The sequence below is a fragment of the Sturnus vulgaris genome, chromosome 3 (assembly GCF_052056855.1).
Source record: "Sturnus vulgaris isolate bStuVul1 chromosome 3, bStuVul1.hap1, whole genome shotgun sequence".
In the NCBI taxonomy this organism is placed as follows: Eukaryota; Metazoa; Chordata; class Aves; order Passeriformes; family Sturnidae; genus Sturnus; species Sturnus vulgaris.
The window spans coordinates 85,550,089-85,578,018 of NC_142245.1; the positions used below are offsets into that span (position 1 = coordinate 85,550,089).

At 36.8% G+C, this 27,930-nt stretch overlaps 1 protein-coding gene across 50 annotated transcripts in view; it reads right to left on the reverse strand.

Moving 5' to 3' along the window:
• Positions 1-831: 831 nt before the first annotated feature.
• The window catches only part of RIMS1 (regulating synaptic membrane exocytosis 1), a 311,085-nt gene continuing 283,986 nt past the window's right edge, over positions 832-27,930 (reverse strand). For all 50 annotated transcript variants that reach the window (XM_088162186.1, XM_088162183.1, XM_088162189.1 and 47 more), the window contains 5 exons: positions 10,328-10,469; positions 6,696-6,808; positions 4,282-4,383; positions 3,462-3,601; positions 832-3,073 (listed from right to left, as the gene is read on the reverse strand). In XM_088162186.1, the coding sequence (XP_088018312.1) occupies positions 2,855-3,073; positions 3,462-3,601; positions 4,282-4,383; positions 6,696-6,808; positions 10,328-10,469 (716 nt within the window). In that variant the 3' untranslated portion in view covers positions 832-2,854. The remainder of the gene's footprint in view (positions 3,074-3,461; positions 3,602-4,281; positions 4,384-6,695; positions 6,809-10,327; positions 10,470-27,930) is intronic.

The window sequence follows — 27,930 nt, forward strand, 5'->3', positions numbered from 1 at the left end:
TTATTTCTCAGGATCAGAAAAGATACCCTAGTATTGGACACAATGTTCAAAATAATGAGCTTAATAAAGTTGAGGGCTTTTCGTAACAGCATGAAAAATTCTGTATTTAAACAGATCATTCCCACCACACAGAATAACATGCCTTTTTTCAGAGATTTACCATGTTTAATTAGTTATTTTTTCAGTATCTTAATCATGTATTCAGTTAAATAAAGTAATAAACAAAAGTGTTCAAAGTGAGGCAATACTGTCTTTATGTTATTTTTAAATTGTGATCAGATATCTGTGGGACATGGAAAACTAAAAAAAAAAGTACATAATCTTTGCTTCTCTAGCAAAATTTTAGTGCCAAATTCTGCTCTCAGGTAAATTTCTATAAAGCATTGTTCATAACAACATCACAATACAAGGGCATGTTCATGGGTTTAAAAAGTGCCAAAGGTCAGCAGTTGTTCTCGTATCTTAAAGGCTCAGCACATGCCAAGTGGAGCCCCGCTGCCCTACCACAAGCAGTCACAGCATCATTCCTCTCCAACAAACTAATTTGATTTAAACAGATAATAATTCTGCTATTTTTTTTTTACTTCAATTTGCCTGTTTCAACAAATGAGAGCACAATTTGGCTGCTTTCTCAGGGAAAAGGAAACCAACCAAACATGACTTTCACCAGGCCTCAGTTTTTGGCCCCAGATTTCAACATACACTATTACAGCAATCAAAAGAACCATAGAAATTACTTATTTTACTGCTCCTTAACACGTATCACACAGTCCTGCAGCAAGCAGAATCACAGATGAACCTCAGAACATACAGAGAGCACAACTACTACACTGGACATGAAAAGGAAATTTTATTAAACATGTTTACATAACATGAGTTGGAAGTTCATTTAAAAGCACAGGGGAGTGTTAAGACAAGTGGTCAAAATAGAAAGATACTATCGAATTATAGCTAGTTGGTTTTTGGCCACTAAGACAGAACAGGATCTAGTAGTAGTGCACCAATGCTTGAGTTCTTCCTGCTCAGCAGGTCGAGCAGTAACCAATCTGTGCCCTATGGAAAGATGGGCAGAATAATTCCCATGTGTTGAGTAATAATAAATAGTTCACTTGGTGCAGGCAGTATGTCTATGAATTAAAACCTAGTGTGTACACAGTTTCTACATGTGTTACAGCCCCACAGTAGGAATCTACACCAAAATAGTTATTAGAAGGAATTTGGTCCGTACTACATCACGTTTTCCATAGGGTAAAAAATAAAGTCCATCTATAGACATTTAGCACCAGACCCACAGACCTAGCCTGGCTAAAACCTGCAAAATGTCTATAAGAAAAATGGATGGCTTAGATTTCTTGGTTACTTCAGTATAGTAATTACGAGCAAACTGTACAAGTACATGCAACATACAAGCTGGCCTATGTGGAACTAACATACATTATTAAATAACCTTTTTCATCTCTTTTTACAAAACGTGCATGCAGCTTTGAACAGTTCCAAGTCATGCTGCTCTATTTGTGTGATCACAAAATTGAATGGCCTGTAAAAGGAGGGGAACATATCAATGCACCTGCAGGAATCTGCAGTTCTTCGCACATTTACAGAATATCACAAGGGATTTCAAGGCCAAGAAGAACTCAAATGAATAAAAAGCAAATTGAAATTTGATTTTTTTTTCTCCAAAAAGTAAGATATCTTGCGTTAAAAAATCAAGCCTTGTGCTTGCATCAATCTCAAAGAAATGTAAACTAAAATTTGATAAAAACATTAGTAAGTGCAGAATATTTCAACTGGAATTTCCAGTGAAACATTGAACAACTCATACCATGCTCTATCCAGGGCAGACAGGTGCGTCTGAAGCGACACACATCAGAGAAGCCTGGGTACAGCTGAAAGTGTCATATGCTCAATTCATTCCTGGTCAACATTTTGGGAAGTTAAATATACATTTATACACAGAAACGTAAGTATTTCCTCTCCATTTCTAGGAGGAAAATTGCATTACCAGTAACATATTCAATGTCAAAATTAAGACTAAAGCTGCTTTATACCAGTCCCCAGCAGTAGTTGCAGAATTCTTCAAAATTCTTCCATGCAAAACATCATAAACAGAAAAGTTATTTTATATATATATAATGCAAACATATCTGCTTTTTACAAAGAAAAAGTGGCACTGTGATGACTTTTATTTTTAAGAATATAACTTAGATTGGTCATTTGTTCTGGGTTCCCACATGAAAGACTTGTAAGTACCAGAACTGAGAAACGATTTGAACTCGCTGGAATTGTAACTGTGGCTTTTGAACACTTTAACGATGCTTACAGAGATATGCTTCAGCCCTTTTTTGTTTGGTTTAGAAAAAGAAAGGAAGGGTCTCTGTTAGCATTGTGAGGACTTCTACAAAACTAGCAGAATCACATGGCAAAAAACTAGTGTTAGTGACAAGTACAGAAAAACTGCTGAAACACCAGGAAGGTAACACTGCTTGAGGGCTCTCTCAAAATGTGAAAAATACAACATTGTTAACAGAGTGAGAGCTTCCAGTTTGGGTCATCTTTGACTTAGGTCGAATCTAAAGGTCCCTCTCTTTTCTTTTTTCTTTTTCCTTTCCTTTTTTTTTTTTCTTTTTTTTTAATCATTATAAGCATCAGTGATAGCTGCTAATAGATTAGCTGTATGTGATATACCTTTGTTCTGTCAATTTAAGCCATCTCTCAACAGACAGACATATATTTGGATTACTACTACGAGCAAAAACGGAAGTGATTGTCTCTCTCCAACAGTATTTCTTGATCATGTGAATATCTAGTTCCAATTGTTATCCTGGGTGATGTTTTGAATAGACAGCACCTGCTACTATGATCTAATGCAGGGAGGCCCAGTTGAACTTTCCAGAGATGACTGGGAAGCCCTACGTGTCAGGGGAGTCAATGTTGGATCCACTAGCGATGAGGGTGGAAATAATTTATACCAGCCTATTACCACACTGGACAGATCCAGTTCCTCCAGAAGGATCTGGGCAACTCCCATGAAGCATTTGTGGTCCATTCGGCCATAGTCTCCCCAAACTATTACCTGGAAGAACATAAAATAAAGGTTCATGATTGTCCCCAAATCCATGCTTATACAGGGTTATATACTTAAACCCATGCTTATGTATGTTCACTCTTGCTATTTTATGTGTTAGCATAAGGAAAATGCTATTCTCAAGAGTGAATGACTGCTTCCCTTTCATGGGAAAACCTCATGGCAGGACAAGAGCAAAGTCAACAACAGAGAAATGTTTCATGCAACAAGACATTTTGCAAGTCTGAACCACAAGCCACAAGGATGTGTTTAATGGTATTTATAAAATTAAATGCTTAGTGAGTTGGAATGGATTTACACATACTGGTTAAATTTAAGTAAACATGCAAGTTGTTCCCCAAGTGACAGCCTAAAATGGGTTTAAGAAGAAACTGACCTGAAGGACTTTACCCTGTGGACTTTCCTCAAAAACCAACGTCTGTTGGTACAGAGGATCAAGCGTCTTCCTTGCAATTCTTGTCTTCTTCTTAGCTATACATGCTCCATTTTCCAGTAAATACACTTTGACATACGGAGCTGCAAACAGAACATCAAGAATGTTATGTTTGGACTTACAGTGCAGATCTGAAATGGAGGACAAATGCCATAAAAGGAAGCAGATTAGAAAGAAAATGACACATTATTTTCATTTTATCTTCACAATTGTATAATCTGCATACAATTATATTCATAAAACAGATGACACAGCCCACAAGAAATCAATTTGATTTTTATAAACTTTGAATGTAATGATCTAAGATGTTACTAACAACAATTACACTTCATGTCTGTCATTTTAAAAACATTTTATTTTTCCAGGAATTAGCTGTCACTGACAGCTATTCTGGAGTCTCTATAAATGCTTAGGGGTCAGAGATAGTTCAAAGCAAAAGGAATATTTAAAACTATGCCATTCCAATGACCAAGACATGAATTGCTCTTTTATCTCTAGCTCCTAAGGAGATTGCAAAGTACCATTTTCACTAACTGTTACATGAAGAACTGTTCCAGGTGATACAATAAGCAGTGGTTGCGTATTGATTCAAAATCTCTTCTAATAGTTGTTTCTATAAGTAACTAAAACTTCAACAGATGTCCTTATAAAATGATAAAATATTATTACAATATACATCATGCAGATTATTGACATTGACAGTAACACTAGCACAAGCTGCTGCCTTCTTGAAGCACTATTGTGGACAGGTTTTTTTCCATACCTGGGGTAGATTTGGAGCCAGGTTTTTGTGTGAGGCCACGGGCTCTAATGACTTCTACTTCTAACTGGCCTTTTTTATCCACCATTCCAATCTGGATGTCACCTGAGAGGGAGAAGAAAGAAGTCCACATTTTAGAGAAGCAGTATGCCACAGGAGATAAGGTATGCAAGTGAGAAAGACTAGTTTGATATTATTCTGCCTTACTGTGCTTGTTGTGTCTCCTGATGATCCCTTTAGCTTCTCCATCCTTAAATAAAATATACTTAGGGAGCATGGTGCCCTCTCTTGGTATACAGTTCATACCAGCTAAAAAGAGGTATTTTTTTTTCAAAAGTCTCCACCAGCCACACAGGTGACAATTTTCCCACTTTTATCAATATTCCACACACATTTTTGGTGTGACTAAAATGTCACAACATGTTAAAAAAAGAAAGTGCTTTCATTTTTAAATAGTCAAACTTGTGTCCTTGCCTGAGTTTTGACAAATGACATTTCCTACAGAAAAAGGAACTGCTTACTTTGAGACCAAACACTGTTCTGATCTAGATCAATAAAATACAAGGGCAGTAAAGCCTGTGTTGCTGCTCAAAACATGATATCTCTATGGTTTCATATATCATGGAATCAGCTGAGTAGAAATCTAACTTAGATTAAAAGAGACTAAAATAGGCCATTTAGAATGCACAATATGACATGAGCAGCTACATGACACTTGAGCAAATTAATGAACTACATCCATGAAACACGTGAGTACGTATATATTTGATATGTAAGCTCTGATTGTCTAAAAATCCAAATTCACAAATAGATGATCTTGAACTATAGAATTTGCAGTCCGGATTTAGAGACACAGCATTTTGAAAGTAATTGGGCATGAGATTTTCACGTTTCTCTAAGAGCATATTAAAGCAGTGTTTATACCTTGGTATGTGAGGTACAACAGAACAGCAACAATTTTTTTTTTATCAATTATACTTTGCTTGAACAAACACAGCCATGTTTTGCACTAAAAATAGTTCAGAGAAAAATTCCAACAAGCCTTTTTAAGAGCACATCTCTGTATTGCATATCCAAAATAAAACATGCAACAGGTAGCCAGAAGGGGGAGGCAATAATCCAAACATTTTCAAATCATCACTAGTGAAAGGATACCACAGAGCAGGTCTTCTAAAAACTGTTAAAAAACACTGTGGAGTGCTTTTTGGAGGCCAAAGAAATGAACCTATAGTAGATAAAGTTCTAAAAATGTCAGAATAAACATTTTACTCAAGTTATCTGCAGAAAAATCTTTAGTCTCAAAAAAGATTAAAATAAAGAAACAGAAGAAATGTAGACCCTTATATGCATACCAATAAAGCCATTTAGGTATTTATTGGAAAAATAATCTCACTAATACATGTTCTTCCAAAATAATAAAAATGTTAATTTAATAATTTTGCTGTTTATGAATGCTTTTAGTAGCAGTCATTAGGATTTATACAGCAAGTTTTGCCTAGAGAGTCCTCAGAGCATTCTGAAGATAGTTTGCCTTCTGCTGATGAGTTTGGAACACTGTATTTTGCAATTTTTTTTTCTGTTTCTCTCTCCTTTTTCAGATGTGTCTAAGTAGCCCTTCCTAAAGCTGGTTTTCCCAAGACAGTTGTATTGAAGCATTGGCCATTTATAATTTCCAGCAGAAGAAGTATTATTACAATAGTAGATCAAAGACTCCATAATTAGTATCCTAAAGCACGTCTAAGAACTTCCCATATATAATAAAAAAAAACCAAAAAACCCCTGACAACAAATCTTTCAAAAGATACTTACACAGTTCTGCACTCTTGCACTTCTTATAAATTCATACTCTGTTCATAAACAAGCTACAGCTAATGCAGCTAAAGGAAATTACAGACTGGTCTGGAAAATAGAGAAGATGACAGACAGTCCCCAGCAGCTGCTGTAGAAACTTTGTGTCTCTCATGACAAGCACTGGCTTTATCAGTGACTGATTATTGGGCATTGCAGATGTTTCCAGAAGTTTCACTTTCTGGAGTTAGATGAACTAAGCTTGGAAAAGGGCAGTTTGGCCAGAAACCCTCTGTCACATCCAATATAACCTGTGTCAAGTAAATACTAACTCTGAACAGCTGAGATTTTGCAGAGAGCTACGATTGGAGAAGCCACAATAATTTTGTGGGAGAAGTAAAATCCTTATCTTCAAATTGCAAATAAGATTAGCCAATACCTTAAATGGAGCAAATACTGTTTCTCACCCCACTTCGGATGCTGTGACTGAAGTGACTGAAGATAGGACCTTCATGTTGACAATGAAGGGAGACACTTGGTAAAAGTCCTTTTGGTGCTGTAGTCTGGCAGTGCGTGCATTAGTTAATTGTCTTATTATTCATTTAACAGAAGAGAACAATAATTCTTACCCATGGCAGGGGTTGCTAGTGTTTGTCGACCTACTAACTGTGCAGGTCCCAATCCATCAAGGAAATCACTGAACTGACTGTCAGCGCCCAGCCGTACTCCAGGAAATATTAAGCTGAAACAAAATAGAAGCTGGTTAAGCATAAGAACAGGATTAATTTCTGTCATCCTGCAGTATTTACCTCAAAAGTGTTACTGATACAAAGCAAGTAGCTCCGGATGCACAACCAAAATCATTCTGCAGCATCAAGAATTATATATTTCCCATGGACCCCAAAGCAGCCTAGAGAAATTCTGCATATCAACTTGAAGCAGTCCATAAAATAGGTCTTGCTAAGGAGGTCTCCAGGAACAGTGAAGTCTGATAGGTAAACAGACTAAGAATGACCTTGTATGAGAAAACATTAAAAGCTTAATGACATTTAATAGCCTATTCTTCATAAGTGAGTGTGTGATTTACATAGATCCAAACCCCATCTGCATCAGTTAGAACAAATAGGGAAAACAGATGTATACACTGAATTAATCTGATTGCTGCAGCTGTTTAATGAAGCAGTAAACTGGCAGGTAGTAGCAGGAGTGGTGATTAGAGCTAAACCTAAGGCCACTCTCTAGCCAATATATTCTGGCAGAAAAACCTGGATCTACAATTGCTACCTGCCCTTCTCTCACGATACCAACTGAACCATAGCACATCAGCATAGTGTATATCAAAACATTCAAGGCCAGGTAAGACAGGGCTTTGAGCAGCATGGTCTAGTTGAAGATGGCCCTGCCCAGGGCAGGGGGTAAAACTAAATGACTTACAGGCCCCACCCAACTCAAACTATTCTATGGTGCTATAATGTGTACTTTGCCAAGCTGCTTTCTTATATTGCATAGTGTCCATTATTTTTTTAAATAGATATACAGTCTCCAAACAATAAAAGAAAAACAAAAAGAGAGAAAGAGTGATCTGTGATGGGAAGACTCAGCTTTGACTTCCTATTAACAATTATGAGAAATAAAAGAACAGACTCTGAACCAAGTCTAGACAACATATTCCCCAGCAGGCCATCCAGCACTCTGTATCTTCTTCTTCCTCAATGGAAATTCCCTATTAGACTGCAAAAATAATAAAAAACTTCCTAATAAAAACAAAAGCATCTAGTGTTAAAAGCTTTGATTTCTGCACACCAGGCTTGTGCACTTCAGCCATTCAATTCACAGTTCTTTGCAAAACCAGTGGTTGCATAGAAAAAGTCCATTCCTCTCTTGAAGACTAACTGTTCTTTCTATAACTGCATAAACTTATTGACTTTCTGTGACTGAAGCCAGTCAGAAAATATCATAGAATTGCCTGAGATGGAAGGGACCCACAACAAAATCATCGAAGTCCAACTCCTGGCCCTGCACAGGACAGCCGCAAAAATCTCACCAAGTGCCTGAGAGCATTGTCCAAACACTTCTTGAACTCTATCAGGCTTGATGCTGTGACCATTCTCTGGGCAGAACAACTCCAAATCTCCCCTGATTCAGCTTCATGCCATTCCCTTGGCACAGCATTTTGCTTTAGAAAACTCTTTATTTACCAAAAGGTAAGATTTTTCACAGAAATTTAGTTTTAAATTATCTTTTTTTTTTTAATATAATTTCTTTACATGGAGGAGGAAAAGAATCTCAAGATCTCCAGTTCACACCAAGATATAATCTGCTTCTCTCCCCAGAGCACTATCCTTTCACTCATTCCACTGCTATGAGAAGTATCTTGCTTGTTTCATTGGCTTTTTTTCCCAAAATGCATTAACTTTTACCACAGGTTGACTACCAAGATCAAAAATATTCACTTGAGAGCACACTAGCACACTTCTGGCTATACAAATGATAATGAAGGTTGGAAGTACACATTCATCTTAGTGTGTATTAATTCTAGTTAATCAAACTCCAGAAAGGGTCAAGCAAAAGAACATGACAAGGTACCTGGGGTGAAAGCACTCTTTACTCCTCAAGCTTGCTTTCCTCACTGCCTTACTCAGAGGCTGATTCTCAAATCAGCAGTTTATGGCTCTACCTTTCTGTCCTCCAGATCCAGACCTGTCCTCCTGCTGTGACCTCCACATCCAGCCCTCGGCTGCCCTAGCCCTGCCAAATCTATTTACACACAATGAGGGTGGAACGGAGGATTAAGCTGTTCCACTGAAAATGTCCTCACACTTACTGCTGGGATCCCACCTCTCCTCTCCACTGCTAACCAGGATAACAGGCTCCCCCAGCTCCTCTCTAAAGAGTTCCGTTTATTGGGCCCTTTGTCACCAAGGTGAGTAACTGGTGCCCTGTAAGACTGACACTCCAGCATAGAGAAGGGAAGGAGAATGGCAGGGTGGAGTGTTAAAGGGGTAAATGTAATGGCCTGTCAAGGAATCATAATGGGGAAAACACTGGGATATTTTACTCTTGTCCCTCATTCTTTGTCTGATCTTCATCTGCTTTGGTTTTGAATTCATCATGATGGACCCTGTTTTACTTACATGGCTCTTAAAATTCTTGGTATTATCATAGAACCATAGAATGGCTTGCAAGGGACCTTAAAAATCATCGTTTTGATGCCTGTGCCATGCACAATGACATCTTTCACTAGATCAGGTAACTCAAAGCCCCATCTAACTTGGCCGTGAACACTCCCAGTGATGAGCCAATCCACAATTTCTCTGGGCAATCTGTTCCAGTCTTGCAAAAAAATTAGGGTGGTGAGAAGATCTGATGATGATCTGATGAGTCACCTTTACACATATTCTTGACACCAGAGCAGCCTTGACTCTTTGTACCTCATACTGTATGCAGTAGCAATTGTGGTAACACAGTAAGCATATAAAAAGGTGAAGCCAAAGAAGTTCAAATCTCTTTCCACACCCCCCACCCCGGATCTATAAAGGTCTATAAAGGTGCATTTGCCCATCTCCATTTTTCCCTTTATTTGGGGAGTCATCTTCTAAGAATTCCCTAGTAACCATTATGTCTTGACACATGCAGTAGAGCCCCACTGAGAACTGTGAGGGTGCTGGAATATTTCTGCACATTTTTGTGTCAGAACTGCCTTTGTTCTCCTTTCTTATATATCAAATTTTTCAGCAGTGAATGAAAACAGCTGCCCCGTTCCCCACAGCTCTCTGTCTGACTTCAGCTGATGCGGCAGCTGGGCTCTGGGTTTACAGCTCTTAATAAGAGACAGACTTGGAATAACTCCAAATTAAACTTTCTATGTAGTATTACTGAACAGAGTTTCATATCACAGGGATTCACATACAATATCTGAACTTTAACTCTTAGATAATCCAAACATATCTCAAAGAAAAAGTATTCCTGTGTTTTGTTTTGAATAATGCAGTCTTAATTTAGTTGTCTTTTGATGAAAAAATGCCTCACTGGCTGACAGAGAAAATAAGAATTCTTAAGAAGTCCTGTCTCGATTTCAATTTCCATGAAATTTGTGTTATGTACCTAAAACAGTTCAGTTTTTCAAATGCTTCAAGAGGAAGAATCTTTACACAGGGCTATCCCCTTCAACTAGAGTTTGGGACATCCCAAGTAATGGGAAAGAAAATTCTACTACCTTAGAAACTTCTCCTACATTACTGGTATTTTTAATGCCACTTACTTGCCCTCGGAGCTATAGCTATTTATGCTGCCATCAGTGGATTCTCGACTTGGCTGTCGAACCATTCGACTTCTCATCTCTGCTGCCATTCCTGTTTCTGTGCTTCTCTGTATCGTGCTTTTTAGCTTCTTGCTGCCAGCCTCTGAAAGCAGAGAAAAAGAAGCAACAGTTAGAATGACTTACAGCAAAGCCTTCCCTTGCAGTTTTCACCCAAGAACAATGATCTGACTTGGTCATTACTATTTACTAACATAAAAAGACTATTCATATTGAAGAAGCAATCTCTCTTCCTCAGTTGCAAACTGGACTTCTCTTTAAAAGGCTGCAACCTGAAAATCTTCATTAGAGCAAACTGTTAGAAATTAGATGTCATGTTAATAGCCTTTACATAGTTGGAATGCAGACAGGTCATGACACTGTCTACTAACCACATAGTTGGAAATGTGCCTCTAGCCACCTTGCTAGGTTGGGTGACTGCAAAAGAAGATAACAATTCTCACAGAAAATAAAAAAAGGGAAAAAATCCTTCATGCATTCCACAGAAAAATGTTAAATACTAAGATACTTATTATCGAAAATACAATAATGTCTTTTGACTTGGCAAAATCTTACTTCTCACCACAAAATGTCTTCAAAGTGAACAGTGAACTTTACAGAACGTATGATCTCAGCAGTTCCAAAACAGAAATAACTTTTAGGGAATTTGTATGGGAAACCACAGAATAGTTAAGCTGGACAGGACCACAGTGGAGCATCTGGTCCAACCTCCCCACTTCCTAGAGCCCATTGCACAGGATTGTGTCCAGACAGTTCTTGAATACCTCCAATGAGGAGACTCCACAACTTGTCTGGGCAGTCAGACTCTAGGCTTGCAACTGTAAGATTAGATGTAAATATTTTGAAATTGTTTAAAGACTTCATCCATTTGGTAAAGCTTCTATCCCATGTCCTTTAAAATGCAATTTGATTTTCACCAGGAAGTTTTCATGTTTCCCTTGAGCAAAAAGGGCTTCCAGTCCTTTACAGGTTCTCTGTGTTATGGCTGATCTAGAGTGAATTCTGCTGTCACATGGCAGAAATTATACTTCTGGATGATGATAACTGTTCTCAATGATCTCCAAATTTCTTCCACCAAGGTCTCCATGTGATGTAATAACATTTGCTGTCTTCAAACTCAGTGTCCTGATCTTTTTCATTTACTTCAAAATAGGTACACAAAGTTCAATGGGTAACATCACTTACTCTCAGAAAGTAATAGATTTGACAAAGTACATCCTAAAATATTCTTCTGCATTAACCCCTTCATTTCAGTGCTCCTTTATTCACCCGTGGAAAGTCTGTGCACATCTTTTTCATGGTCTGCTCAGAGAAACAGCTGAAAAAGCAAATTATTTCTTCCATCTCCACCTGCTGTGGAGACTGAATTGCTCTGAAAAATTTTTCACCTTCCTGTTCCACAGGCACATTGCTGAGTTTGAAACTGACAGATCTTGACAGATCTTACTCATCACAATAAAACTTAAGACTTTGTAGCCCCCACAAGCCTGTTCATTCCCCAGGGTGTTTAAACATGCTGTGGAGATCAGGTAGCCCTTGCTCTTTGGGTCTGCAGAGCTGGTGGAGGGCAAGGAGAAATCATATGATACAGCTTTCAGAGTAACCTCTTTGAAGCTCATGGTTTTGGCACAGATTGGTAAAGACATGTTGCTCTGAACAACATGGTGGGTGCTGAAATTTAGCAATGAGAGCCAGGCTGTTGGGACAAATAATGAATATAGTCATAGAAATAATCACTGTGAAAAATGCCCATTGACTAAATTACAAAAATTAATATTTTAGCTATGAGCCACAGTAGAGATTGAAAATAGCAGGCGGAATTCTTTTTTGAAGAGTAATGTTACATTGTCATGGATAGATAGCATTGGTATGGCTGGTTAAACACACTTCTTTGCTCCACAGATTTGAAAAGCACAGACCATGAAGTAGGAATCCTTGTGCATGGCCACAGGCAAGCCCAAAACTTTGTCTCGCTGAGCTGCAAGCACCAGACTGTCTTTTTTCCAAGTACTTTTCAAGTCACTGCTCTCTGTCTTAGAGTGCCAGATTCTACTTCTTTCTTCTGTCTCATCAGTATTTTTTCTTTTCAGGTTGAAGGATCAAAAGAATACTTTTGCCTCCCCATATAAATGCTACTAATATCCACAATGTTTCCCGGGAAAACTAGATTCCTCCAATTTATTTACTTTAATAACCTCAGTCTTAATATTCTGAAGTACAATCAGAAATATAACAGTAACCCAACAGAATGATGAAACACAACAAAAGTTTTATGGCATAGAGAAAATTGCCTTTGCCCATGGATAAGAATCAAAATACTTGTTGCATAGGTTTTGGAAGTTTTAAACTTGGTCACTTATGCATCTCATATCTTGCATGATATAATACATTATTTTTCCAATTTTAACACAAAAAGTCAAGAGGTGGCTAATCTTGTTAGTCTGCTTCTGTAAACTTCTCAGCAAAAACTAGTTCTATGAAGGAGGGAGGTGCTTGACATGCAGATGAGTTGGGAACTGCTTCTATTTCTAAAGGTGCATTGCTAAAATGAACTCACTCTGGGTACAGTTCCAGTCCTGCCTTTACTGCACAATGAAATAAGGGATCCAAACCACTACTAGTGTATTCCCTGCTATTGATAACACTTCTTTTAGAAAACTTTCACTTTCATCTTGTATTACTTTTAATCTAACAGCTCTGCATATATCTTTGGAATGCTGTGCTTACATGAATAATACAGGTTTCATAAAATATTCAAGTTCAATATCTATGCTATGACATACTGAGAAGATTTTCTACTCTTGTCAGAGTGTCTATTGCAGAATGCTTGATCCTGCTCCAAATTTTTATTAGTTTGATATGTAAAATTAAATTTTATAATACATTACAGTTATTTGCCTGCACTATGTAAATTACGCTACATTCATTGTGCAGACTGAGGACGTCTCTATACTGAATATCATTTAGATGTAACATTTACTCCAAATGGTCTGTGTGCTTCTCTGCTGTGTCAATGGTGTAAGGATTTCTGCACACAGGAATGCAGACTGATGAGCATAAATTACATGCAAACACCTGGCTTAACAGTTACAAGCTAGAGAAAAACTACTAAAAAGCAATTGTGATGAACGTTTTTGCAAATTTAGTAATTGATGCCAAAGCATCATAAAGCAGCCACCTGCAGCTATGAAATATACACAACTTGGAAGCATTTTGCAATTATTCAACAGGCTTGTTGCAGCAGTCTTGCTATAACACCCTGATGAGTGCGTGCAATGTGGTATTTCCATGTACTTATTATAAATATAGTGATTCCTATTTGGTCTGACAAGAAACTGGCTCCTGATTTTGGTTTTCCCAGACAAAAGTAAGTTAACAAAGACTGGGACCTGAGTAACCAAGCACAGCAAAAAGCAACTATGCTCTACCTTATATCTGCACAAAATATCAAAGCAATTGATGTGTTCCAAATTTCTGTACTTCCTAATCATCTCAAGTCTAGGAGCCAGGAGCTATTAACAACACAATCATAGTGAGAGGGTCTATGATATTATCTAGAGATTTAAGACGGCCTGCTACAGATACCTTTACATTCTAAAGGCATCCAATTCAGAGATAACAATGTCAGACATTCTCTCCTCCCAGCCCCCTCCCCCCAGCACTTAGCAAAGGCATGGCTGCACATGGCATCACCATTGGCCTGGCTTTTCCTCTGTGCTCTGTGTGGTGCCTGGAGACAGTTACTACATTTTGCTCTTCTTTCAGTTCAGGAAGTCTGAAATGACAAGAGGGGCTGCTGGAGCAAACCCTTCATCCAAGGTGCCAAGGTGCATATTACATGCCATGGATCAAGGCTAGGGGACATACAAGAATGTGCAAGGACAGGAGCTTGGCAGCTTAGTCAATGGGACAGTATTAGAGACCACTGCAGGGCAAAAGACAATCCTGACATGACAGAAGCAAATTTACACACATGGAGCACCCAAGCACGTGAAAATTCATTACTGGTCCAAAAGAACACACCAGAGAACATAGCATCACTCCTGCTAAATCCAGTAATGAAAGGGATCACAAGAAGTGTCATTGCATGGCTCAAGGGCAATTCATTCACAGTATCAAGTATGCTCTTGCATCCAAAGAAAGCCTAGAAGGACTACAGCCCCAAGCCAGCTCTGACTGAAACCTGGCAGGACTGTGACCATATGGTTGGTTTGTACACCGACTGTGTGAGACACCAACTGGAACAGTAAGGGTCAACCCCAATTCAAAGATCTATAAAAAGAAAAGCCAAGGGGCACATTTCCTTCTGGTCCTTTCTGATGTGTTAGTGATTTTACAACTTCAAATTTAGCTGCTTGGAGACCAGCTGGATTACAAGTTCTGCAGCATCCCCCCCATTTTGCATGTAGTGCATTTAAACAACAACAAAATTTATTTACACATGAATTGACAACGTGGCCCTTAGATTATAGTCCTAAAGCAGAGACAGAAAGAAAAGAATAAATAATTCAAAGAGCATTTTAAAAAAATATGTGTACGTATATCAGATGAACTCAGCAGCAGATTGATCATTAAGACTGAAAGTGCATAATGACTATGGACAGAAGAGAAATAGCAAAAAAATTGACATTTAAATACAAATTTCAACAATACAAGTTCCTAGTCTTTATATCACGCAATATTCCCCTGTATTTTCCATTCTGTGTATTGTGCAATACTCTCCTGAATATAATGTTCTTTGTAAAAAGACGTGAAATATTGCAGTAATTGTCTTTTGAGTGTTTCTTCCAAACATCACACAATATATTCAAAGAAAGGAGAATGCTGTTGGTATTCTGCGGTGTTAAATCCTGAGGTTTAAAATCCAGATATAAACCATCATGCACTTCTTCCTATTGCTACTTTTTAAAACAAATCTATAAACAAAATTTATACTGATATAAATTACAAAACCTTCTAGGAAGAATATTCACCTTTTCAGCTGGGACAATTCATTGAGAAGAAATTTTTTCAGAAGTTTGGAATAAACTGTATCTCACATCTGTATTTACAAAGTCACAAACTCATCTGGCAAACACCTTTCTTTCCCAATAAATTCTTTCAGATAATACATAAAAGATTCTGCAATTAGTCCCTTAATATACACCATATATTTTTCTGACATATGTAGATCAAAGGAACAAAAAGCACCAATCCTAACAAAAAGAGACTTCACTGAATTGCTGCCAATGGTTGTATCAATGCTTTGATAGCATTTTAGACAGTGTACAGCAGAATCTCACATTTTGACTGTATTTTTCCCTGAAAATCAAACTTGCAGACTCAAACTCTTAACAGTTTTAGATTTCAAAGTAACTTATCCAACAGCTCCTACTGACTTGCATGAAACTGAGGTAGCACTTCAAGAGCAAATTACAGAAACAGGTCCATGCTCAAAACAAAAGCAAACAAGAAGTGGAAAACAGTCCATTTTTTACTACCTAACAGTGGTCTCAAAACCTTAAGCAACTTCTTTTACAAATTGTATCTTCTTTCGATGTCTCAGACGTATTTACTGGAAAAAAAAAGTAGAAACAAGCAACGTATTTTATATGTTTATTCTGATACTTATTATGTTTTCATGTCAGAAAAGAAAACCTGTGTTTAACCAGGAAACATGTATCTTAAGGCAAAGCAAGGATGTCAGATCAGGAAAAGATCAGTTATGGCTTCTGAAATTACTTTATGAAGATTAATTGTTTTGTCTACATACTTGCAATGAAGAGAAAAGAGCCACTGTCTTTCAGCCACAATGAGGCAATCAAAGATGATCTATAGCAATGAGTTTCTACTTCTGGGATTGTGCTAAGCACACTTTATAAACATACAGAAATGAAAACATCTTAATTATCTTCTTCACACATATGCAAAGAATTATATAAAACCAGAATATGTCAGTGAAACTCATAACAGGTACACATGCCATATTCTTCAACTCTGAAAGCTTATTTCAATGAAATTCAATTAGTAAAACAACAAAACCACTTTTCCAACAAATTATTTACTATATAAACAGTTTATAAAATATCAAGCACTCACTTTCTCATATACTCTGCTTTTTTGTTAGATGGGAGGAGAATGTGAGACAGAGTGAAATAAGTTCAGAAGAGCTGTTAGTACTTCAACAATAACATTTTTACACTAAAACACAGCCCTATATTACAACATTATTTATAACCAGCCAAGCCCTCTCAGAGAACTGACATATGGTATAGAGATAACATTTGTCCAAGGAAAGGGTGCTGGGGTACAGCTTGAAGTTAATACAGTAGGGGAAAATGAAATGGAATCCAGAAAGAAAAAAAAAAGAGATTTTTCAGATAACTAAACCACCATTTCATTTCATTAGGAACTTAAACATATTTAAGTAAATTTGAGACCTTTTAAGTAAGCCTTCACAATTATAAATAGTTCAGTATTTATTATTAAAAACATGACAGTATGATTAACAAAAGACAATATTTTACCACCGATATGACAATTTATAAGGCATCACTAATAGAAAAATTCACTGTTACTGTGCATCTTCAAACAGCTTCCTGAGAACTATGTGCTGTACATGATGGCAGCCCACAGTCTAATTATTTTAATAACCTCCAAAAAAACTGTTAACTGAAACGCTGTCAAAACCACTAGTGCTAAAGTATCCTCCAGTAAAAAGATGTTACATGTCTTTTTCTATAGTTGAAAAGTTTCAGAATAATAGCTGGACTCTAATATGATTTCACAGCATACTGATCAGGAGACATTACAGCTTCAGAAACAGTCCCGTCCTTTTCATCTCAATTACCCACCAGTGAAACGATCTGAAAACGTTTTTTACCTTTTCAGTAGTTTGATTTGCTCCGACTGCAACTTTCAAGCCCTCTTAAGTTTTATTTTACCACTACCAGCAACTCCCAGATGGATGCCACGTTTCCCTTTAAAAACCTTAGTAACCTGCCTTTAAGAGCTCATTTCTAACGTATCAGATCAAAGCAGTATCCCACTGACTCCGGTTTTTCCTCAGTGACTGTAGCAAAGTTGTAACTCCAGACTACCATACATTGCTAAAGCAAGACTCATGAACAGGCTCATCACGGTAAAACACAGAAAATACAGGCTTACCTTTGGTTTAAGCAAAATTAAACATTGGCTATGATATAATCCTTAGCAAGCAGCCAGCACCTAAAGCAGCTTCACCTTTGTTTAAATAACTTGTGTGGTTTCTGGGAAGAATAAATCTTAGGGGTCCTGGTGTTGCTTCTCCCTTACTATCCTGTAACCACTTGGCACTGCAGCACTGTGAGGAATGATCAAGTTGCTTCACTCACAAGTTCCTTTTACAACTGTGATTACATTACAGGGCCTTGCAGTGAAAAAAGTACTGAACTGCATGCCAGCTAGCACTTCATAATATATTGCTGAAAGGTTAAAAAATTCAGTCAGCAGTGCATTTTCCAGTTATGTGCAAGCAGAGAAGAGCACAAAATATTCTTAGCAACCTTGGTCAATGCATTTTTTAAATGCTGGTGGTCAAAATTTGATGAGGAGTCAGATAAATCACAGTCAGAATCACATTTCTCTGTCCTGTCCATTTTGACTCATTTTGCATGAAATTTAGTACAAAACCACCTGAAACACTGCAAAGCTGAGAAAACATCAAATTAGCATTAAATACTAAGTTACAGTTATGCAACAGAAAAGTCGATGTTACTGTTTTAGAGGAACTTGAGCACAGAAGAGTTAAAATTAAGTTTCACTGTCTCTGAAATTGCCCATGTGCAGTCAGAGAGCAGAACTTCATTTTTAATTGCTCCTTTAATCTTTAAACTTCCTTTTGAGGAAATAGACTTTGCAATATTTGTTTCTATGCCAAATTGTTCCGTTTCTCTAATACTCTATTCTGAAAATTTATTATATTTTCATTTTGCAATTGATTTAAGAATCAATTAATTTAACACACCTTTATTGACTGGTATTTGAAATTGTAGGTACCAATGTGCCTTCTCAGGATGATTAGAGACAGAAAGGAAATTATTCAGCATTTGTCATCCCAAAAGAAGAGAAATATTTCAAACAATTAAAATGAGAACAAAAATTAAAACATGAACAATACAGTTCTGTAGTTATGGTAAAATTCTGGTTATTTAAAGTATCATAAAATAATCAAAGAGAAAAATGCCACAAAAGAAACTGTTCATTTCAGCTAATAAACACATAACAGGATTTAAGATTGCAAATAAGGTGGAGATGACAAACTCAAAATCCTTCCCAGTAATGATGCAGTATATCACATGACATTCTTATGCAGAAATGTTCAGGTATTTTCATTGTTTAGGCACAGATATCCTATTTAGTGCAATAGTTGAAGTAACCTTTATCTTCTTGATAATTTTAGAAATGATGCTTAGAAGGTGACACTGCCTTTTTGAAAAACAGCTGTATGGTATGTAATTCTCTCATGCTGCGTGTTAAATTTAAAAAAAATCAAAATATGATTAAATGGAAAGCTTTATCTCAGTACAATACCATGGTAGGAATGAAATGCTGATGTTGGGAGCTGCTAATGTGTGCATGTCAGTCTCCCAAGATCTGCCTTCAGCTTGCACCGAGCAAAGGCTCCAGGACCTGCCTGCCACCTTGAGCAGTTTTACACAAAGCACTGCACTTGTGTCAAGTGTACAGAAGTTCCCTCCCACACAGGTTCTTGCTTATGGAAACTCAACGGAGGTTTAAAGTTGAAATAAAAAACACACAGAGGGAAAGCTCCATGGCTATACAGCCTCTAAGAAAGTTCCTTGGGTCACAGCTTTTCCTCCTTTATGTGCCTTCTCCTCCTCCCAGGAAAAATAACTTCAAATATTTCTTATTATTTGTAGGGCCAAACCCCCTTTCCAGGATTAAAACTATTTGACTTACTCTTCTGGATGTGTAACACAGAGGCTGACCAAAACCTTGGCTTATTCTTTCACCACTGAATCCTGAAATATTAATCTCAAACTCTCACAAAGTAAATTTTTTCTCAGTAGCCTCCAAAGTACCACACCTCAAACAAACTTTTATTTAAACTTTCTACAAATTTAGACAAAATTTTGCTTGTTGTTCTTCCAACTTTGCTTGCACTGCTGTCCCTTGTACCACCACCAGTGATCCCGCTGAAGTTTCAGCTACAGTAAACCATAGCCATGCTCTTTTTCAGCCAAAGTACCTGCTACTGTTTAATTTGCTTTTGAATTTCTTTAAAAATGTATCTACCTGAAGTTCCAAGCCAGCTAGGTTGTGATGATGTACAGACATACCTCTCACCTTTGAGGTCAGCCTAGGTAATAACTTCCAGAAAGGAGGCTAAAAACTCAGGAGATGCTCTTTCTTTTGATCAACTAGAGCTCAAATCCAGTTAATAGTGGTCCTGGTGCAAAATTTATCTTTTGAAACAGTTTTTTATCCACAGTAGTAGATAAGACAGGTAAGTAGTGAGATAGACAGTCTCTTAATGTTTCTGTTTCCAAAGAGCTGCTTTGTGGCATTATGCCCAGACTGGTTTGCCTTAGTTACAGACATCTGTGGGTTAAAACACCTACACCTTGGGCAGCGGATCTGGGCTGGATAAACACTGCATAACTCTAAGATATAATTGTTCCCTTTGTGTTTATATTATTGAAAGTGGACAACTGCACACAAAGACCTGGTTTAGAGACAGATCGTTCAGCCAAATTTCCCAAATGAATACTCTGGCATAAGTCTGCTATGAAATCCTTAGGTTTCATCCAATATTGCTGGTTTATGTTCGTTATCAAATACACTCTGAGGAAAACCCCACTGACAAGATATAAAAGTTCAGCTGTGCCACAGACAGACACCAGCACAAGAAACCTGTCACAGCATCAGTATTGCTTTGATATCTGGGTAAGTTAAAGGAGCAGTGTGAGACAGCAGGATTTTCTGTAACACCTTGCATTTTGACATCAAAGACAATTACAGGTTATTTTTGCAGGTCCCTATGGCTGCTCATTTCTCATTCTCCCCAGCTCTCCTCTCCTGGTTAAAATCCTTGCTTAGCAAGGAAGCATTTGCCTTTCTCAAAGGTGAAGCAGATGAGACAGCAGTCAACAGACAAGAGGCAAAAAGAGCACCAATACAGGAAGAGTTGTTCTGTGATTTCCCTGGTAAATTACACTAAATTTTTACTACAAAGCAAGATTTTTTGTTTTATTGTGATGGTTGGCTTGTTTTATAATAGATTTATGACATAAATAATCTGTTACAAACATGATAAAAAGCTAAGAGAAATATAAGCACAAGGGAGAATTAGCCATATATATTATAAAATAATATTTGAGAGTATCTGAATTACAGCCAATAAATCTAAGCAGACAGTGAGCGTTTACAAAATTTTAAAGCCCTTTCAAACACAAAGCAGAATGAGATGGGGAAAAAAAGAAGTGGTGCTAATACAGCCTATTTCTACAGAAAAAACTGATTGCCTCCCAAACTTCTAGTTATTTCTGAAGTGAAAACACTTCCAAACTGCTGTGCCAACTAAAACAGAATGTTATATGAAATAAATATTTTAATGCAACCGTGCATGAATACTAGTAAGTTTAATGATCAACAGCACTTGTCTTGAACTAATACAATATCCAGAAATGTTGTTCCATGTAAGCTAATAACAAAAATACAATACAAAGCTAATTTCACTATTTCTGAACTATTTAACAGGCCATTTTCCTCCCTGTGTATTATTCAAAAGCAGACACAAAGATTGAACATTAAATTTTCCTGCTGTATTGATATAGAGAGCACTAACAAACTCATTACAGATGAAGAAATAACAACTATTTAATAATAAACTGGAAAATAAAACTTGCACATCAGCATCAGCACCAAAGAAAACGAGAAAGGACAGCAGAAAATTGCACAGCTCTGTACATGGGAAATTTTCAAATCCACATCATAGTAACAAACATGAAAATCTGCAATAATCAATCAGCCAGTCTGAACCACAGATTTCAAATTCTGAATTTACTTGTGGATAGCAGAGAAAAAGACGGCTCCCCAGAGTACACAGCACAAAATAAAAATATAATAAACAGACCTTATTTTTATGGTCCTAGGCTTTCTATTGGTTAAACAGAAAAGCACCATTTACAGTAACTTTAGACTCTATTACTCAAGCCAAGTAGTACTAAATCTTTCCAGGGATTTCAATAGATATATTAGCTCATGGATGAAGATCATAAAATACAAAATTAAAACAAACTTGCCTTTCACAGCAGGATTACAACCATAGTGCTTGAATCTTGCAGAGCTAATGGTTTGAAGGTCAGGCTCTTTGGAACAGATGCACTAATCTCTTATTATCTCTATATTACACAAATTATTTCAGATAGTATTTTTTCTTGGAACCAACAGCTAAACCTCTGTTTGCTGCCTAGGATTATTGTGATCATTAATGAGAGTGGTTCTCTTTGTGTGTGTTCGAAGTGTGAGAGGGTAGCTGCTATTGAGTACAAGTTGATATAAAAATAGCAATGGCCAGTTAAATAGCAAGGAAAAGTAAGACACATAAATTCCATTCGGGTAAGATGCTGTCAAAACAAGGATTAAACATAATATATGCACAGAAAAAAAAAAAAAAGATTCTTATGTACACAATGAATAAAAATCACATAAGGTAAAATCTAAGATCAGAGCATATTCTTGCTTTATTATTAGGAAACTGTTTAAGGAAACATACAGTTTTGTTATTTTAACCTCAATAATAAGTCAGACTTTAAAACTCCATGGGTACAAGAGAATCTAATATGACAGAAGATTTGATGTAAAACAAAAAATAATAACAAGTGCATAATCCCTGGCTTGTTTATATAAAGCTGGTGTTACTACCTTCCTGACTAATTAAGGTCTGATAGGACATAATACAATTATCTAATTGGAATCCAACTTCTAATAAAATCACAATGAAAGATGACATGATAAACATGCAAACATCGTAAAACAGAAATTTTGTGAATCTCCTTGATAAATTAAAAAAATAGCTACTACCAGAATAAGAACAATGTAGAAGTGACTTTGAATAAACTTAAGTATCATACATAGATATTTTAATAACTATTTCCAAGCCTTTAAATCACCATAATTATATGTTATTAAATACACCATCTTTAGGCTATGAAAAAAAAAACAGAACTAGTATGTCAGGTATTAGAAAAATAATATTTTTGAAAAAGAGTCTGCAATCACAAGATTTACCCTACCTATTAGTGACACAGCACTGAAGATAGGTAATGAAGACAATCTCCACTTTCTTTTGAAGTGAGTTTTAATCTGCATTTCTGTTGTAACAGGGGCCAATGTTACTGACAAATGACTCAAATCTAAAAATTATTTTACTTAATGATCCTTTCCTACAATGTGTCTGATTACATACTGTTTTCAAAAGAATATTTTAATTCATGATATCTCCTATTTTCCAAAGCTTCTAACATATGTATTTAATTTTTAACAAGAACATATTCTAACAGAAAATTGAATGCATTTCTCTTGAGTCAAGATCTTCCAATATATAGTCAGAAAAATTCTTAGAATAATTTATGGTTTTTTCCATTGAAATGTTTAAGTAAAATCAATTTTTCTAACCCTTGCCCAGTGGTGGTCTTTCTCCAAAAACTGCATTATGTCTAATGCCACATTGGGAAAGAGGAAGATGCCCAATGAAGACCAAAACTTTTTCAAAGGCCTTAACTTTTTTATTCATTTTTCCGTCATCCTCAAAGGAACTTTGGGTTACACGGAGTCATTGACTATATCAAATGAAATATAAAAGCACGGGTTATTTAAAACAAATCTGAAGTGCATGGCATTGTTAAATATTTTCTTTTCCCCTACGTCCAGAAGAAGTGGGTTTTTTTCTGTCTTACATATTCACAAAAACATCCAGAATTTTCTCCAAGTCCAAGTTCATCATATGTAGATCTCCATGGGGCTATTCCCTGTGAAGCATACATAGGACTGGACCTCACCATCATGAAGATACTTTATGCATCATATTTAAATAGAATTCCAATACTTTTGTAATGTGACATTATTTGTTTCAACAGTGAGGAAAATAAAATGCTAATATAAACTCCTGTTCCAGCAGAATGGTTCCTGAAAAATTGAAATATTTGCTACTAGGATATGATTTATATAAAAAAGTCTTATGTTTTTAATATAACTCTCAGTCTGTGAGTTTATATTATATTCTGTTCTATTCATCCCAAGAACACAATGATAAATAATGCACCAACCCGGAACCATGGTGAAATTCTGGTCTGCTTTTCTTCAGAATGCATTACAAAGGGAAAGAAGAACATTTTGTGTACACTTAAATTATCTCTTATCATACCGCCTTCCTATTCAGCAAGGCAGGTAACTACAGTATTTTCAGGTATTTTGTAAGGATAATTTTGACAGTGATAATTATTGTTTTGGTTAAAAAGCTAGCAATTGTAATAAAAACATCTTGTTACAGAGAGTTCAGCACTGTACCATCAAGTAGGATAACAAATGTCACCATGCTATGTTCTGAAGTACAAAACATGAGCTGAAAGAACAGTCAAAGGGATGTGAGTATAAACATACACATTCGCAAGGCAATCCAGTGATGGATTAATCTGTTTTAATTTAATTAATGAGCTGTTCACATATCCTATGCATTTCTTCATAGTTCAACTGAGTTCACATCTTAAAAGATTTTAGGGATCTTCTTACAGTCAGATCCTAACTCACCTTGTGGTCAACATATTTTCTATAATATCACTAAAATATATCGGTAAATCACATACTGCTACTTGCTCATTTAGCTAACTTTACACTGCAAAGAGTGATCTGTGGTATTTACCCTTAAAGCAAGTAACCTCTAATGAGCAATTAATTAAAATTCTCCAAACAGAAACATTCTTACTGAGAGGACACAAGAAATGCAGACGCTAAATGAAATGTATGCACGGCCCACATTACACCCCAGCAGCACACAGCTGTGCCCTACTTTAGTATGCTTGGGCATCAAACATTATATTGTTTCAGCCACAGATTCAAATTTCAAGAAAGTTAACACTGTCCTGGTTTATACTGTAAACATTATTAAACATGTTTAATATGGAAGTGATACACAGATGCGCTTTAAAGTATGGAAATTTAATGTCCCACAGACTCTCCTTAAAACAATACCCCTGTCTAAAGATAAGTGGTTGCACACATACATACACACTGTATTACTGTTTCTCTTATCACATCCTCCTAGGTAAACAAACAGTTACAAATATCTTTTAATCTCATAGTTACAGTTGTAAGCTTTTTAGGAAGTCTTGGCTCTTCTGCAGACTGTGGAATTCTCAATGGGTCACTTGCAGTCCTGGAGTTTGCTCCTCAATAAAATGGGACAATGGCACTTACCGTTCCTTTGTAAAATGCTTTAAGGTCTATGGCTGCCAACAATGCAAAGAACAAAGAACCATCACTATTATTAAAGACGTCTGACGTGAACTATAAAAGTCAGAACATAAATTAAGAGCACATAAAATAAATTGCACTACAAAGTTCAACAGTACATTTTTACATAGTAGCCATAGCAGTTCTTCCTCCAGCTGGGATTGAAAAATAACTGCTATACTGCTACTACAACTCCAAGAGAATAGAAAGTTTTGAACAACAGGAAAAAAAAATCAGCCAAAGGTTATCCATTTATTCTACAGAACAGTCTTATTGGGCTGCTAAATTCTTAAGCCTTAAAATCAATGTGATTTTTAAGCATCAAACTCTCAAGAGCAATTGATTTCTTCAAAATAAGCATATCCCACCAGCAAAGAGACCATTTTTATGAATAAAGAGAAACTACCTGTGCATTGAACATGTTGACTGGCATGTCTGTGGAAAGCTCTTTAAGTGAAAAAAGAATGTTACAATGCAAAGCATCACTGCTCAGTTTTCGCAACTTCATTACATATATAGTTCTTTTAACAAAAACTGATGATCCTACTTCTCTGTGGCATATGGCTTTTGTCGTAAGTACTGTCAATATTGTAGTCATGGGCACCACATGAACATGAGAAGAAAGTCAGGAGATGTCACATCTGGCACCCTAAATTGACATCACAGAGTCAAAGAATTGTTAGAGTTGGAAGGGACCTCTGGAGATCATCCAGACCAAACCCCCTGTCAAGGCAGGGTCACCTAGAGCAGGTTACACAGAAACACCTCCAGGTGGGTTTTACTCCACAGCCTCCCTGGGCAGCCTGTTCAGTGTACTCTGTCACCCTCAATGAAAATAAGTTCTTTCTCACGTTGAGGTGGGCCTCCTTCTTTCAGTTCATGGCTGTTACTCCTTACTTGACACTCATCTTTGAGATATTCATATGTGTTGATGAGATTCCCTCTCAGTCTCCTCTATCATCATTCAGCCTCCCTTATGGGATCAACCACTAGATCCAGCTGGACATTTGATTTGTCTTCCTGTTTCTCTTCCTCATTTTTGACTAAACTTCATGCTGCCCAAATATTTTTTTGCTCTTTTAGCAACAGACTATTTGCAACTATAAGCAAAAAGAAATATTTAAAAAATAGTAAGAAAGCATACTATTGACAAAAGCATTGGCACACAATCTCCAAGACTGAGATAACATATTTACTGCTCAGTGTACCAGCACCAGGCACAGGCAGCACTGGGTGAGTGATAGCACACTGCAGCTTGCTGTGCTCCCCAATTGCACTTTGAAGACTAAGAGCATTATTATATTCCCAGCATGCAAAAAACTGGCAGTATCATATCCTAGAAAAAAGTAATATCTTTATTAATGGTACACACACACACACAAAAAGAATATTATTAAAGTACTTACATTTTCATCATAAACATTGTATCATAGGTGGGCAGTTATTACACATTCTCTTTGAGTGATTACAATGTATGAAAGGCTTGGATCATGGCAGTTGTGCTGAGAGCAGAACTAATTCAAGTTACAATAAATTTACAATTCACTGTGTCATTTCCATCTACATGGTTATTCAGTTTTTGTTTTGACTGGAAAGATTCATAGCATTTACATAGTATTGGTTTTAATTATGACATTTGCTCATCAGAAAAAGTAAGATAGCTAAGGAGGTCACCAGACATTTGATCACACTAAAAACAATTAGCCAATGGACTTCTTAAAGATTTTTCATGACACTACTTCTGAGGCTGACAACCTCACTTTCTTTAACATAAATATATTAATAGTTCCTTTTGTGCAAAAGATGTATACAAAAATATGAAACACACACACATAACTGTGCCCCTTGATTATCATTCACACAGTCTTAGAAAACTGACTTTACATCTTATGAATGCTAAGCAATCAGCATAGCAAATGAGAGAAACCACTTATGAGGTAGAGAGTTACAGCATCTCAGCAAGACTTACAAAAATAGAATCAGAAATCTTAGGACAGTTGTACCTATGGAAAATAAGTGTGCCAAAGGCACTCTTGCATTTGTAATTTGAACTTAGCTATAACCCAGCAATTTCAGGTTCAAGCCTGGTGCTCTGACACAGTTTGCTTATTGCATGTAGAGCTGTAAGAACAAGAAAGTGGCTACTTTGTGTAGCCCAGAGGTTGTTATTTTTAAAGTAAGACCTCCTCTATCCAGGCAACTCTGTCCTGTGCCTCTCCTCCATGCAAGATGGGCAACAGAAAACCTTGCAGGATTCAGCTACAGGATATGAGGGACTGAGGAAACTGAAAACCCTTGTTTCTGTGGAGGACCAGGGAAAGGGCTGGGAGCATAAATAAAAGCAGCTGGGCACAGGCCAAGTAGGACTCAGCTCACTAAATTTCAAGTGTCTATAGAACTGGAGCAAGTCATGCCAGACTCCTTTTAGAACATATACAGAAAACTAGACATTTTCGGGGGCACTTAGTTTTCACTATTTCTGATATTTACTTGAGGATAGTTAAGCCATGGGTAGAAGTGAACATTTCTCTCTCCTGGCTAGAAAAAAAGCCTGAAGGGATGAACTGACAGCTATATTGTGGACACCTATACTTGTTTGGACTACTTCCAGCCTTTCTGATTACAGCTCCTGGTCCACTTTGAACAATGGATCCTTTCTAGTCTTCAAGGACAGGGTTCATGTTCTATATCCCACAATCCCTCTCCAGCTCCTGAAGTACAACTGTACCATGTAGGTCTATTGAGAAAAACACAATCTGAGAGAGATGGACTCATGGGATTCCTTGAAGAGCTAAGCAGTGGGACTTACTGGCTGGAAGGTTTGTGCTTGAGTCTTTCTAAATGCAACCTTGGGGTTTTTTTATTTTTTAAATTAAAAATGGAACAATCCATGATGTCAAATATTCACCAGCATTTGCACAGAATGATTTGTCTCTGGACGACAAAGACTAGGACTGGAGAGGGGCTTTTTGCCCTTTACAGAGTGTCCTCTGGCCCAAATCAGTAAACTTTAAATGGCATTGTGGTAGCCTGCTACAATCTAAAGGAGGTTA